At 40.4% G+C, this 13,233-nt stretch overlaps 1 protein-coding gene across 1 annotated transcript in view; it reads right to left on the reverse strand.

Moving 5' to 3' along the window:
* The window catches only part of LOC104162316 (low-density lipoprotein receptor-related protein 2-like), a 41,662-nt gene extending 34,268 nt beyond the window's left edge, over nt 1-7,394 (reverse strand). The window contains exon 1 of the mRNA XM_009701017.1: nt 7,301-7,394. Within this exon, the coding sequence (XP_009699319.1) occupies nt 7,301-7,394 (94 nt within the window). The remainder of the gene's footprint in view (nt 1-7,300) is intronic.
* Between the last annotated feature and the right edge of the window lie 5,839 nt (nt 7,395-13,233).

The following is a 13,233-nucleotide window of genomic DNA, read 5'->3' on the forward strand; positions in this document are numbered from 1 at the left end:
CAGCATTCCATGTGCTTGGTTATCGTCCAACTCAATTATTGCATTGCAGGTTGAGAATAGCCCTACAATCCTGCTCAAAAGTGAACACGTGAGCAGTCCCATTCAAGTCAAGCCATCTGTTTACACCAGGCAACTTTACAAAAGGGTTTCCTGCAGTGCTAACATTGCTTCACTATAGCCCTGATGGGACCCCTCTTGTAACTAGCATGCTAGTCAAGCATTTCCTGTACATTCTTTGCAGTGGCATTAAGCAGTGGTTGTATGACCAGCTGAGTCAACCCACTAACTTACCATAGGAAAAAGGGGTGTCTCTTTCTCTCCCTCTTTCCAGTTCCTCTCTTTCTCCCACTTGATGCCAAGGTTCACTTTCTTTTCCACACTCCAGTAACTACCAGACCTTTCTGCCTGTTGCTCTAAATCACTAAGCCATCAGGAAACCACCTAATTCCCTAGACCTGGTTTAGTTTTCCTCCAGGTTTGTAAGTGAAAGCAGCTCACAGAGAAGTCCAATGAGCAGTGGTGCTAGTACAAAGCAAGCAGCGAGAACTCAAGGCTGGCAGCAACATGGGAATGGGACATTGGAGAAGAGAGGGAAGGAGAATGGGGCCCCCTGCTTCCAGCAACAGTGAACTATTCACTTGGTTCATCAATTCTCATGAAACTGTACCCTTAGAAGACAAGGTATGAACAATGGGCTTGATCAGAGCTAAATGAGGTCTCCCACTGGTGTTGAATGATGTGAACGTTACATTGTAAACTTCTTTCTTCTGGGCAAAACTGAGGAGGATTATTGATATATGTATGTACTCCAGTTCTGCAGGCACTATACTTCATCAAACTAAACTAAACTCTCTGTGGTATTTATCTGAGTTGATAATGTGCACAATGGTTTCTGAAGATAAAAACCATTACCTAGATTCCAAATGTATCAGTGAATGTATCCGTTCCTGGGATATCTTGTGGACTATGCTTTTTTTTTTTTTTAAAAGAGATGCCGCAGAACACAACTAAAACACCCGTCCTTCTTACTCCACAAAAGCATGAGCCTGCAATCCCCATCAAAGGGAGTCCCTATTGGAACGGACCCTCATTCTTTGGCTCGACTCAGCAGGGTGTAGTATCATGACCTGCTTGAGCGAGAAAATAATTGGGCAGACACGCTGCTGCTGTAAACAGTGCCCTTTTGCTGAAGATCTGGCTTCTTGATTGTAAAACAAAGATAACTTACTTATGTTAAAAGCATAAAATAGAACAGGTCATAAAAGTAGAACAATTTCAGTCAACTCTTATATGTCATTTCATTAATCCAAAACAAAACTTGTAACAGTGATCCTTAGATCCCTAATCCACTTTAAGCATTGCAAAACAAAGAAAACATTAAAAGCCTTGAAACCAGCAGTAGAAGCTTGTGAAATCTGCTAAAGGCTATCCATTCCATTAAACATTTCTATGCTTACTCATTAAACTTCATTTTCTTAAACTGTTTTAAAAGTGTGCTGAGTTAAGGAAGCAAAAAGCAGTTAATAAAATTAACATTATCATAAGAAAGTGGACTTCAAAATGGATCTCGAACAATAATAAGCTATTAAAAGAGATGTTTACTCTTCACTGAATCCTATTTTCTGTCTCTTAGATCAGTACAACTCAGGGATAATTTCTTTGAAACTAATGGAGTTGCACTGGGTTGACTCAGACAAAACATTTTTACTCCTGCATCTAGAAACAGCTCAAGGTATCTTTAAGAATAAAGTATAACTATCAAATTAGATAAAGAAGTAGTTTAGTTTCAAATAATTTGAAAAACAGCTCTGTCCTTTCTTTGCCACATTGAGTGTAATCTATTAAAAAGAAGCTGACAAATTATCTGATTATCATCACTAATTAGCCACAGTAGAATAAAAACATCAACTTCTCTTTAAATAGATGTCTACTTGTAGATCATTAATTAGAAGGGACCTTTAATGTTTTTCAACAATGACAATCTCTAGAAATTGTAATTTCCTTTGAAACATCCAAAGTGCTATATGGTTCCAGTACTTTTTAAGCAGATCTCTAAAAGAGGAGAAACAATTGTAAACTCCTGCTTAAAAAACTGATAGTATAATGTGAATCAAAGTTACGTATTTGTCTGTCTGAAGACCTTTCACAAGCTCTCAGATCTAAAAATAAGTATTGTGGGAAGACTGGATGGCATTTGATCCAGTCTTCATCAAGATAAAATGAACTACCTCTATAATGTGCCTGTTTACTGCTCAACTAAAAATAAGAGTATTCAGATTAAAAGAAAAAAATCTCAACAGAACCACCTCCAGGTTTGATGCTAAATAATGAAAAGTTAAAAAAAAACCACCATGGGGCTTTGATCTGGCAATAATCTAACAGTGTAAGAAGGCATATGGAGGGGGAAAGGCTCCAAACAGTGTGATTGATCTCATGTCAATTCAGGAAGCCCAAAAGGAAAAGAACTAAAAGGCTTTAATGAAATTGCATTCTACCTTTCCTCCAAAATGAATCTTTGCTCATTTCCTGCAAAACACATGGAAAGTAAATCTGGATTAAAGGAGGATTTCATTGCTCAAATTTCCAATCAGCTCAGTATATGAAAGAAGGTTTGGGTTTGTCTTACAGGGAAACTGAAGCATCGCATACATCACACATTTATCTTAGTTGAAATCTCCTTAGATGCTCTGTCTCTATTTGTCTTGACTCCTGTAGCTTAATTATTTACTGTAATTCTAGCATTTGGCATAGAACCTGAATCTAACCAGGTGTCATCCAATTACCGCTTTCAATTTTTAACTAAAATTCTGGGGTTTGTCCCATTCTTCACTTTAGCTGATTACTTTGCAAATTCCTGATACGCTTTGCTGAATAGAATATAGAAAGAGTAAATTATTAAGAAAATTCAAGAGATGTACTAAAAGACGGCTACTCATTAAAAAGAACCATACCAAAAAAATTACTGTCAGTGCACAGAAATACCACTCATTAATTAAAATACAGGAAGATTACAGTGTGCTTCCCTGACAGGTACTTTGAAATTGTCAGCCCTTAGGAAATAAACCAGTTCAGAGCCACGTAGATGGACACTCAGTGGGATTTTTGCTCTTGATTTTGTGTGAGTACATCTCCAAGAGAAATCAAGAAAATTACACTAGTGTAGGATTATGAACACCGCAGCCCATAGGTCATGCACAATACCTATTAAATTGTACATCAGGATTGCACTGGTATATTCATTTTCTTTGCCATCCTTTCCCCCTTCTCACTACCCCCAAATCCTCAGTCCCCAAGGAAAGTCTCACTCAAGGTCTTCAAACACTAGGTCTTGGCAGGGGCATAATCTTACAGACAGGCTTCTCTGTCATTTAAACATACACAGCGCTGTACAAGGGAGTATGAATACTGACTCTGGCCCATCACCTACAGCAACGTCACTATACATCATCCTACAGACAGATTAAATAGATTTGAGTGAAGACAACGTCTAAAAAACACTGAATTATTAATTTGGAGATTGAACTATTACAATGCCAGATGGAAATGCGTGTTTCTCCATGCCATTCTGGAAAGAGCTGCTGTAGCTCTTCTCTACTTGGTCTTATCATACCTATTCATTACTGGCCTCACCTCATACAAATGTTCATCATGCTTTCCGAGATATGATATCACACCACATATATTCATTCTTAGAATAGCCTTCATTCTCAGACTAATAGAGACCTTATAATTTTACTCATATTGGCCTGGGATGCATTTAAGCTGATGATTTATCATTACAGAGATTTAGGATGTAAATCAAATTTGATGCACTAACTTTTGTGTTACAGCAAAGTTTCTGCACAAATCACGTTTTGCCAAGATGCATACAGAATAGATAATCAGCTTTCCTGAAAAAAATATTTTAAATTAAAAGTCTTCCAATCCTGAGATCAACAACAGAAACCTTAAAAAAAAGTGAGTAGACTGAGTTACTGAAAAGAAAAGCAAAAAATAAATACTAGAATTCAACCTACCTCTGATATTCTGGCTTCTTAAGTTTATATAGAATCCAAAAACTCAAAAAATTAGCATATGTATAGAGAAAGACCATTAATGGAGATGCTTGCATTTCCAGTTGCATTTCCCAGAATTGAAACATTTACACGAATATTATGATTATCAGCAAGGAAAATATACAACCTGGCTAAGCAATCACTGATCTCATATAATTCACAGCAATATGAATCTGTTATCTTTGATTCCACACATGAAGCTTGCTAAAGAAAGAAAAAGATCCTCAGATGTACCCATCAGAAAGACGGGGGAGGCAAACAGCAATTTAAACACTGTAAACTACACAATACAGTGAAATCCTGGCCTTTACATAGCAATTTGCTACTTTGCAATAAATTGCAGTAAAGCCAGAATTTCAGTGTAAGTACATGCAAGTCTGAAAAAAGATGATACTGGCATTGTTTTGTAACTTGCACTAATTTAACAGAATTGGTGACAAAAAAACAATACCAATGACATTTATTAAATAATTTGTACTATTTTAATACTAATACATTTATTTTCTGGAATATTTACATCATCTCTATTGAATGTAGGTCATCAGGACCCAAGGGACACCCAAAAGCAACAAAGAAAATTTAAGTGATCTGAAATACATAGGTTACAGAAATATTAACTATAGTAGATTTGTAAAGAATGTTCTCAATACTTTGTGTCTAGAAAGAAGGGTTCTATTTTATAAAGAAAAGCAGGTTTCTATGAGTGATTTTTATATATGAATGATTTTATAAAGAAACTAAACTAACAGTTCCTCTGGTGCTGAACCATTAGAACAGAAAAAAATTCAAACACTCAGGTACTAAATCCTCATCAAAAAAAGTACAGCAGGCATTCTATGTTAGATAAGGTGAGCCCAATAACAGATACTATGTGGAATATTGCATGAGTATGTAGATCTGGTATGTCCTGCAGTAACATTAAAGAACTCATTGTTCAAATGAGAAGTTGCCCTAGTGATCTTATTTGCCCTCTGCAAAACTGCTGACAGTACAACAGCCATCCAGTGTCTCTAGTTTATGACTATGAGCATGAAGCACTTTGAGACTCCTCACAACAAACATTAACGGTTGTCCCATGATGTTCCTTCCTGACACCACCTTCACTTAGGTAGTTTTTTAGATTCCAACTGCAATTTTTTCTGGTAACAGTTACACCACAGGCAACAAGGCTTATAGAGTAAAGGTTGCAGAACTAGGCCCTGTACTACTGGCAAGTACAAGAGGCAGTATTTTTGTTCAGTTTATAAGTGGTATTTTTAATTCCAGTAAATCCAGAATTAGATAAATCAAGGAAGAATCGTAATACTATAATTTGAGCAAGTGCTCAGGTGAAACTACTTCTACAAACATCCAGCTTATACCAGGAATACTCAGGTACTGCCAACAAAAACCTTCAAAAACATCATGGAAGCACCTTTGAAAATACTGAGGATTAGGCAAGATAATATGATTTTCACCATTTTCCTTCTGAGCCTTAGAATTGCTTTCATGATTCTCTTAATGCTTTTTTTTTAAATGAGAGTTTGACACGATCTCAACACTCAAGGAGCTAGAGCTTAAGGATACCAAATATTTCACAATAATAATCACACTGTGGCCAAGATTGCTATCCAGAGATTTTACTAGTATTAGTTATCTGTTACTAAAATTATACTGCCTCATTTGCCCAGTTATTCTACTCTGACAGGAGGAGGGAAGGACAACAGGGGGACAGGATACCATCAAAGTAAAAAAACTTCTGTAATTCTACTGCCTATGGATGCTAGTACAAAGCCTCCCTCTGCTTATCCTGTCATGTCATTTACTGGGCATGTCCTAAACAGTCAAAAGTGGCTGTAGAGCAAAGAAATAAACATTTCAATCAATACTGCAGCAGCTTCCATTCTATCCAATGTAAAATAAGAGTGCATAGGGTTAACTCTGTCCAGTGCAGCCTCCTTGGCTAGAGCTTTTGCAGCTCTCCTGCTCCACATTAGCTATCTCCTATTTCCCTGCTCCTAAGTGGGAGCTGCTAGCAGCAGTTGCTGTATAATTACTTACTTGATTCTGTCTAAGGAGCTTAAACCAAGAGTTGTGCAAAGAAAGCAGATTAACAATTTGAACGCACATGTAATACGCAGCCACACACACAACCAGCAGGACTGCCGGGTCAATACATGGGGCAGAGGACGTGCACTTCAGCCACTCTTGCTCCAACAAGAGAGACTTCATTTTCACTGCAGGGCAATTAAACTGCGCGAAGAAGGGGAGACAGGAAGAGATGGGCTGCAGTCACAGGCTGGGGAGAAGACTGGAGACACGGCTACTCCATCCCTAGCAGCCAGATTAGTACCAGAGGAGCGCCACTCAGCCTGCTCTGCCTGTCACATGCTCCCCGATGTCGCCTAGCAACAGCAAAGCCCAGAGAAAAAGTTCTCCCTCTCTCAACTTCAAATCTGCGTCTGAGACCGACTGAGGGGAGCTTATTGTGCTCCAGACTAAGCATCTGTTTCTTTCTTATAGCCTTCTGTAAACGACTACATACACGACACATACGTGGACACCTGTCCACGCATAACCCCCTCCACAGGCACAACCTGTCTACGTGCAAGTGCCAAAGCCTGCGCGCTTCTCACCAAAAACAACTCTAGGTACAATTTTAGTGGTCACCAAACCTGCTCTTGGAATGCAGGTGTACTCTGTTCTGCAAAACCACCCACACTTCAGTAGCAAGAAGGGCACAAAGATCGCAAGGAAAAAATGCAAAAACTCTGGGGTGATTTTTTTTTTTTTTTTTTAATCTTATCCACAGCCAGTAAGCAGTACTCACTACAGGAAAAGCTGCCCACTTGTATCTCTGTAAAACTGTGAGTTTAGACGATGGAGTTGCAAAGTCTGAGCTGTCTCTCCAAATTTAGCAACATTTCTGTGTTGCTGTCCTGTACAATCAGAAAAAAGTTTGTACAAACCAGAAACACAATCAATAAAAAAAATCCTGGGATAATTTAAAACCAAGATGAAGTGAAGCTAAAGAGCCGGTGTTTGTAGTGTTTTCTAAGGTGCTACTTCCTTTTCCACAACAGAAATTGACGCCTGGAAAGAGCCAACTGTCTCCCCTAGCTATTAGAAAGAACTCCTTGAAGCGGCTCCCGTTAACCCTCTACTTTCAGGCACTGTGGACTTTTTTCTCATGGAAGTCCCCAGAACAGGGATGTGCTCCTTGCAGTGCAAGTCCCATTCCAGAGAGGTTGGAGCATAGCGCTTACCTTGGCAACTGCCCTGCATTATGCATGCAGTGAATAATACGAGCAGTTTGCAAGCAGTTGCTGCTCTTCCATCCATCTGATGGCGAGGTCCCATTCGGGCTGCGATGCCCCAGCTCCCTCAGAAGCTGGCTCCTCGACTCCGGGGTGCTGATCTGCACAGCAGCAGCACAAGGAGCTTGGTGTCTTTTTCTTATCCCGCTAGTTGCAGAAGAAAGGCGCGTTCGCCTGTTGAGACATCGCGTTTTCTATAAACTCCCACCCTCCAGACATTGCATAAAGCTCTTTATACCCGGCGGCCCCGGAACTAGCATGAGGGAATCAGGCACTGCTCCAGGCCCTGCAGCCACAGGCTGCCTCTGCCCCTCCTTCCACACTTCACAGGACAGGCAAGATGCTTCAAAGTCCCTGCACTTTGCAGACTGTATCAGAGTCCACTGGTGCTACACTGCGTATTTTGAGTAGATCAGAGGAATGTCAGATTGCAAGTGAAATGCGTCCCAGGTTTTAGTGTCCCAAAGGCATGTTCCAAACAAGGAAGGCACTTTGGCAACTTTGAAAAATGTCACAACATCTACTTACCAATGCAGGGGATAAAGCTTAGAACTTATTATTATTATTCCTCACATAAATATTGCGAAAGGAAAACTGTAGGGATGAAGCTTACTTCTGCACTTTCTTACCAGTTAAAATCAGTTTGGTAAAGTGCTTTGGCTGTGAGCGCTTACGATATCAGCTGGAGACACCTTACTCTGGTTCCAGCTCTCCAACAGTACGTGCAGCACACATGAAATGTCTGCCTGTGTTTTACTGCTGCCATTTCAGGAAACATATACCTACTAACAAGGTTAGAACAGTGCATAGTATCACAGGGGAGAGATAAAGATACCCTAATACTTCAGGCTGGAATGCAGTCTTGGGAAATGGGCAAACATTTTGGAGGCTTTGCTTGCAGGATCAGAAGCATCATACATAAACCGTGAGAAGTTAAATCATTTTGGTTTACCTTAGTTAGGAATAGTCTTCCATGTAAAAAATTTAGCTATGCCAAGCTGTTCCTTTCTCTGTATGTGTGCACACATACACATGCATGTGAACAATAACTACTATGCATATGTACCGTGGGAGAAAGATGGGTCTATTTGTCTTGCCAGAGGCTTTGTCAGATTAATTTTAATGACACCACCTTTATAAATTCCATATATTGTTTACACTAGCTTCATGCCACGTTCATTATACTTCAACGGGTGTTTACTGATGCCACAGCAGAACTTAAGCGGTATTTCAAGGCATTAACTCTTCTTCTTTTTGCCATGGACTGCGATCTCAATTAAGGGGTAAAGTTGTCTGCATTATTCTTGCAAAAGTTGTGGAGGAACATATTGTTGCTTATTAGCAGATTGTGATTTTTCTCCAGGTCCTGTAGGACAGTAATCCCCCTAAACCTTTCTGTAAAGGTTTTCCATCAAAATAGAAAAAGGGGGGGTGGGGGAGAAGGCAGAGAAGATGTGGAGCGGAGGCTTTTGCAAGGTTGTGATTTATGCAGGTTCAGGGCTGTTTGGTGTAGTGGTACGACACAGCACCGGGGTCAAGCCACAAGAAACACTGGGGGCAGATCAGAATATTCAATTAGCTTCCTGGCACCTCTGAATCACAAAGAGAGGATAAGATCTCTCCATCACAAGATCCAGAGCTGCCGGGGGAGGGGGGGGACGTGCCCTCTTCAAATCTCTCTCCTCCCTCCCACCCTCTCTCCTTTCACTGTAGGAGAACAGTGCTTGAAACATTCCTTTCTGCACGGAAGGACTTTTCCTATTGTTGTTTTCTTTGTGTTTCAGTGTTGCCAACTTACTGGAATTCTTGTCGTGGTTTCACAGCAAGGCTCAGGCTGACCAAACGGAACCAGCTGCGTTCGTGTATGGGGCTGCCGCTGTTTTAATCTCCCAACAACGCCGATGGGGAGGGAAGGAAGGGATCCTCAGAGGGGAGAAAGCAGATCCGCCCCGTACAGATGGGTGCCTGAAAAGCCAACACACAAATTGACCGTAATTAGAAGGGGAATTGTTTAAAGCAGTTCACACCCCAGCAACACACAAACAGGGCAAACAGTGCTTGGGAGCTGCAACCCCAGACTGGGAGCTATGTGCACTCTTCTGTCACTGTATGTTTGAGGTGATCTGGATACAAGCTTTGGGAGGCACCTACCTATGTTTCACTCCCACACAGCTGGCAGCCAGAAGATGTGCTCCTGCCCCATTCACCATTTCTACACATGCATACTTCCCACAGGGTAGTGGACAAGAGGGATTCTCAAACAGGAATGGTGGAGATGCTTTTGACAGGGAGGGGAAACCTTGCGTCGAGACAGTGGGTCAAACTCTCCCCACCCATTATTCTTTGCACTCAGAAGATAAAATTCGCATTCAGAGACAAATGAACTGATCAGTTCAGATGCTTCACTGCTGAAGAATGATAGTCACTAAGGTGCCAGTGTAGGACAATGCTGTTCTTCACTTACTTCATCTAAAACTTTCTCCTCGCACTTTACTGTGGCACCTCATCACCTAAGCAAAGGGATCTTGTCCTGCTGGATACCATCAAATGGGACTTCAGCGAGACTACAGCTGCAAGATCAGATTCAAAACACCTTAAGTGTTTCCCATAACTATATCCAAAAGCACTCATGCTGGTGTAACACACCTCTCCCTCAGCTTCCTGTTGACTAAAACATCAGCTGATGTTTTCCGACCAAACACTACATCTGTTAGAAGGTTAGAGGGAGAAAATATAGGCAATGCAGTTGTTCACTGAACTCTGCTTTTAATTCAAAATACTGTTTGGGATGTGTTTGCTTGCCTGTTTTTTGCTGTAAGCAAGCAATCAGAAAAGCTGTTAAAGGTGTAATTTAGAAAAACAACCACATTGCTTACACATTAAAGATGCATGCTAAGCACAGAAGTTAAAAATTAAAAGGCTTGATTTTTGACCAGGGTTCAGTTCTAATTTAGTGTCCAAACTCATCCAATTCTTAACAGACAGACAGAAACACCAGGGTTGATGTATGACTAAGATACAAAGCTGATGGCTAATAATTAAAACAAAAAACAAACACACAAAAAACCCATTCACTAAAAGAAACAGTGGGTCAGATCTGCACCTGTAAATTTGTCTCTTCTGAACTTCTCAAGGCTAGGACAATTTACAGAGGCTGAGGATCTGCCCAGTGCATTATCCAATAAAGCTGTAATTGCCACTGGCATTTGGTAATCTTGTAGTCAATCTGTCCTTGGATAAACCCAGGTTTTTCCACATAGAAAATATTTTACGTTACAAACCGTGTTTCTAATTTCACATTTAAGTTTTATCATTAAATCCTATGCCTTTATCATGACAAGCTTTTTTGTTATTTTTTGTTTAATCATACTAAAGCAAGGCTACGTGTAGCCATGCTCATTTTTTGAGAGAACTCTGGCAATAACAAGTCATACAAATCTAAACTAAAGACTCTGTCTCTCTGCCTGGCTAATAATATAAGTATCCAACAGCAGCAGTTAAGTCTTCAGATTTCATCCATCTTTGCTGTTCTACAATGTAAAGTGCTCCATTTCTTTAAATGAACCTCTGTTCTACACCGAGCAACAATATTTGTATGTGTTAGAGGCTTCCTTTCTTAACAAGCTATTAATGGCAGGAGGATGTCTTCAGAGGTACTACTCTTGAGGCATTTCCTTAACCTAAAGCTCAACTCAGTTCGCACCAAAGCCATCAGACTTCAGGGAGAACAGACTTAATTGTTTTCATGGGGGTCCACAGCAGCAATGTGTATTTGGACTTCACCACGTAATCTTTCCAAATGCATGTAATGTAAGCAGAAGTTTCCATAAATAGGGAGGTCACATTTTAGGGAATTGAGCTGCCTCTTGTACAGAGAACAAGTATTGATTTCAGTTCTACATATGGAAGAGAGAAGCAGAAAACAGTCCTGAGTTCACCAAGTTTCTGATATAAGCCACATTTCATTTCACAGTATCTAAACCAATGGCAGTTATTTGCCATTATTTTTTCCAAGGATTTAAAGAACAAACAAAAACCACCTAATCTCAAACTAAGAAAAAGGGGGCCTTAGTTGATACGATTCCCAAACATCTAATGCATATTCATAACTACAGCAGAGATTTCCAGAAGACTGGATCAAAGGTGGATCCCTAGCCCACATGAATGTGAGAGACATTAAAGTGAGGGGATGTGAATCAGGTCAGAACAGAAATCACAGAGTCAGGATTGCACAATGCAGCTGCCACTGTGGCAAGAAGTTTCCTTAAGGTCTGCTTAGTGACACATTACAACTTCTCACTTTCAACCTGGAATTATATCACTGTGTCCTGGAACAAGAAGCAGTGCATGGGAACCATACGCCTTTTTGGTAACTGCCACTGAACAAGTGAGACTAGCAGAGAGACAGTCACTGAATGAACTTCCAAACACCCCGTGTATTTCACCTGCAGAACTGGGCCTGTGATAGAGTTTAACAATAGCAGTATAGAGATGAGAGAGTTTATTTACCTGGAAGGCAGAGAGAAGTGGAGTAAGATTAAACAGTTTCCAGTTGTCCCCTCCACACTTTGGTCAGCACTGTCTGATCCAGCCTGCAACTCCCTGTGCCCTATCCTGGAGACACAGTCACAAAGTAAGGGCAGGTATGCTTTACCGCAGCTACATCTCTACTTACCAAAGTTCTTGGTACTTGCCTTACTGCAAGCAGACTTCTTTGATGCTTTCTCTGTCTCCAAAGAACAGAGGTCCTTATTTTTGCTCCAGTTCACTGGCCCTTCAGTGCCTGCTCTGCAAGGAAGCAACAGATGGAATTTATACTTGAAAAGGAATGGGAGATAAGGAGGCATTTCCAAATGGCTTACGTCCTAAAAACTTTTTAGGGTACTAACAAGGGAAATAGGATAGGTTGGAATAACTCTAAACACCCTTTACAAGAGCAGATTGAGCTATGCTGAGAAAAAACAAGACTGGAATCCTTGTCTTCTTGATGTTTTTCCAGCACTCTACCAACCAAGCCTGGTCAACACTGCAAAACCACAAGTGCACATCCCAAGAGTGCTCACTGGGTAGAAAATAATTACTCTATGAATATCTATCCTGGGTTTCACTGTAGTCACGTATGAATCAAAAACAATAGAAACATTAGTATTTCCCACATTTATTTAGGTTTCCTGTATGATAATATTCACTTTCAAGGTTATGAATCTCAACACAGTATTCCATAAAGGAGAGAAATACCTAGCATGTCTTTCAAAATAAGAGCCAATGTATCTTCATTTCTGAAGCCAGTAACTCAGGAACAGTCTACTTACACAAGGACCCACTGTTTTTCATAGGATGCTAACTCATTCAATATACCAGCAGATTGCTCCTGGGTAATTGATGAGGACAAAATGGTGAAGGAAAGCCCTTGCCTCATGTATTGCAGAAATGTAATAGCAAATGAAACAAGAAAGAAGGAAAGAAAGTTTACGATGCTAGGGAACATTACTTTAGCTCTGCCTAGGCCGAAGCCTTTTTCAATATGATAGGAAGTCGCTTAAAACTTCTGAAGCATTCATTAGGGGAGGTTCAGGCTGGACATTAGAAAGAACTTCTTCACTGTTAGTGTCGTTAGGCATTGGAACAGGCTACCTAGGGAGGTGGTGGAGTCATCGTCCCTGGAGACGTTCAAAAAACGTCTAGATGTGGCACTTCAAGACATGGTTTAGTGGACAGGGTGGCATCAGGTGTACGGTTGGACTTGATGATCTTTGAGGTCTCTTCCAACCATAATGATTCTATGATTCTATGATTCTATGATTATTTTCTGATTTAAGGCACCTGGGCCTGTAGAGTAAAACCTGAAGTGCTCATTGCTGTAACCAAAGTTGATGAGAGCT

Source organism: Cariama cristata, unplaced genomic scaffold (genome assembly GCF_000690535.1).
Source record: "Cariama cristata isolate BGI_N322 unplaced genomic scaffold, ASM69053v1 scaffold38545, whole genome shotgun sequence".
Classification (NCBI taxonomy): Eukaryota; Metazoa; Chordata; class Aves; order Cariamiformes; family Cariamidae; genus Cariama; species Cariama cristata.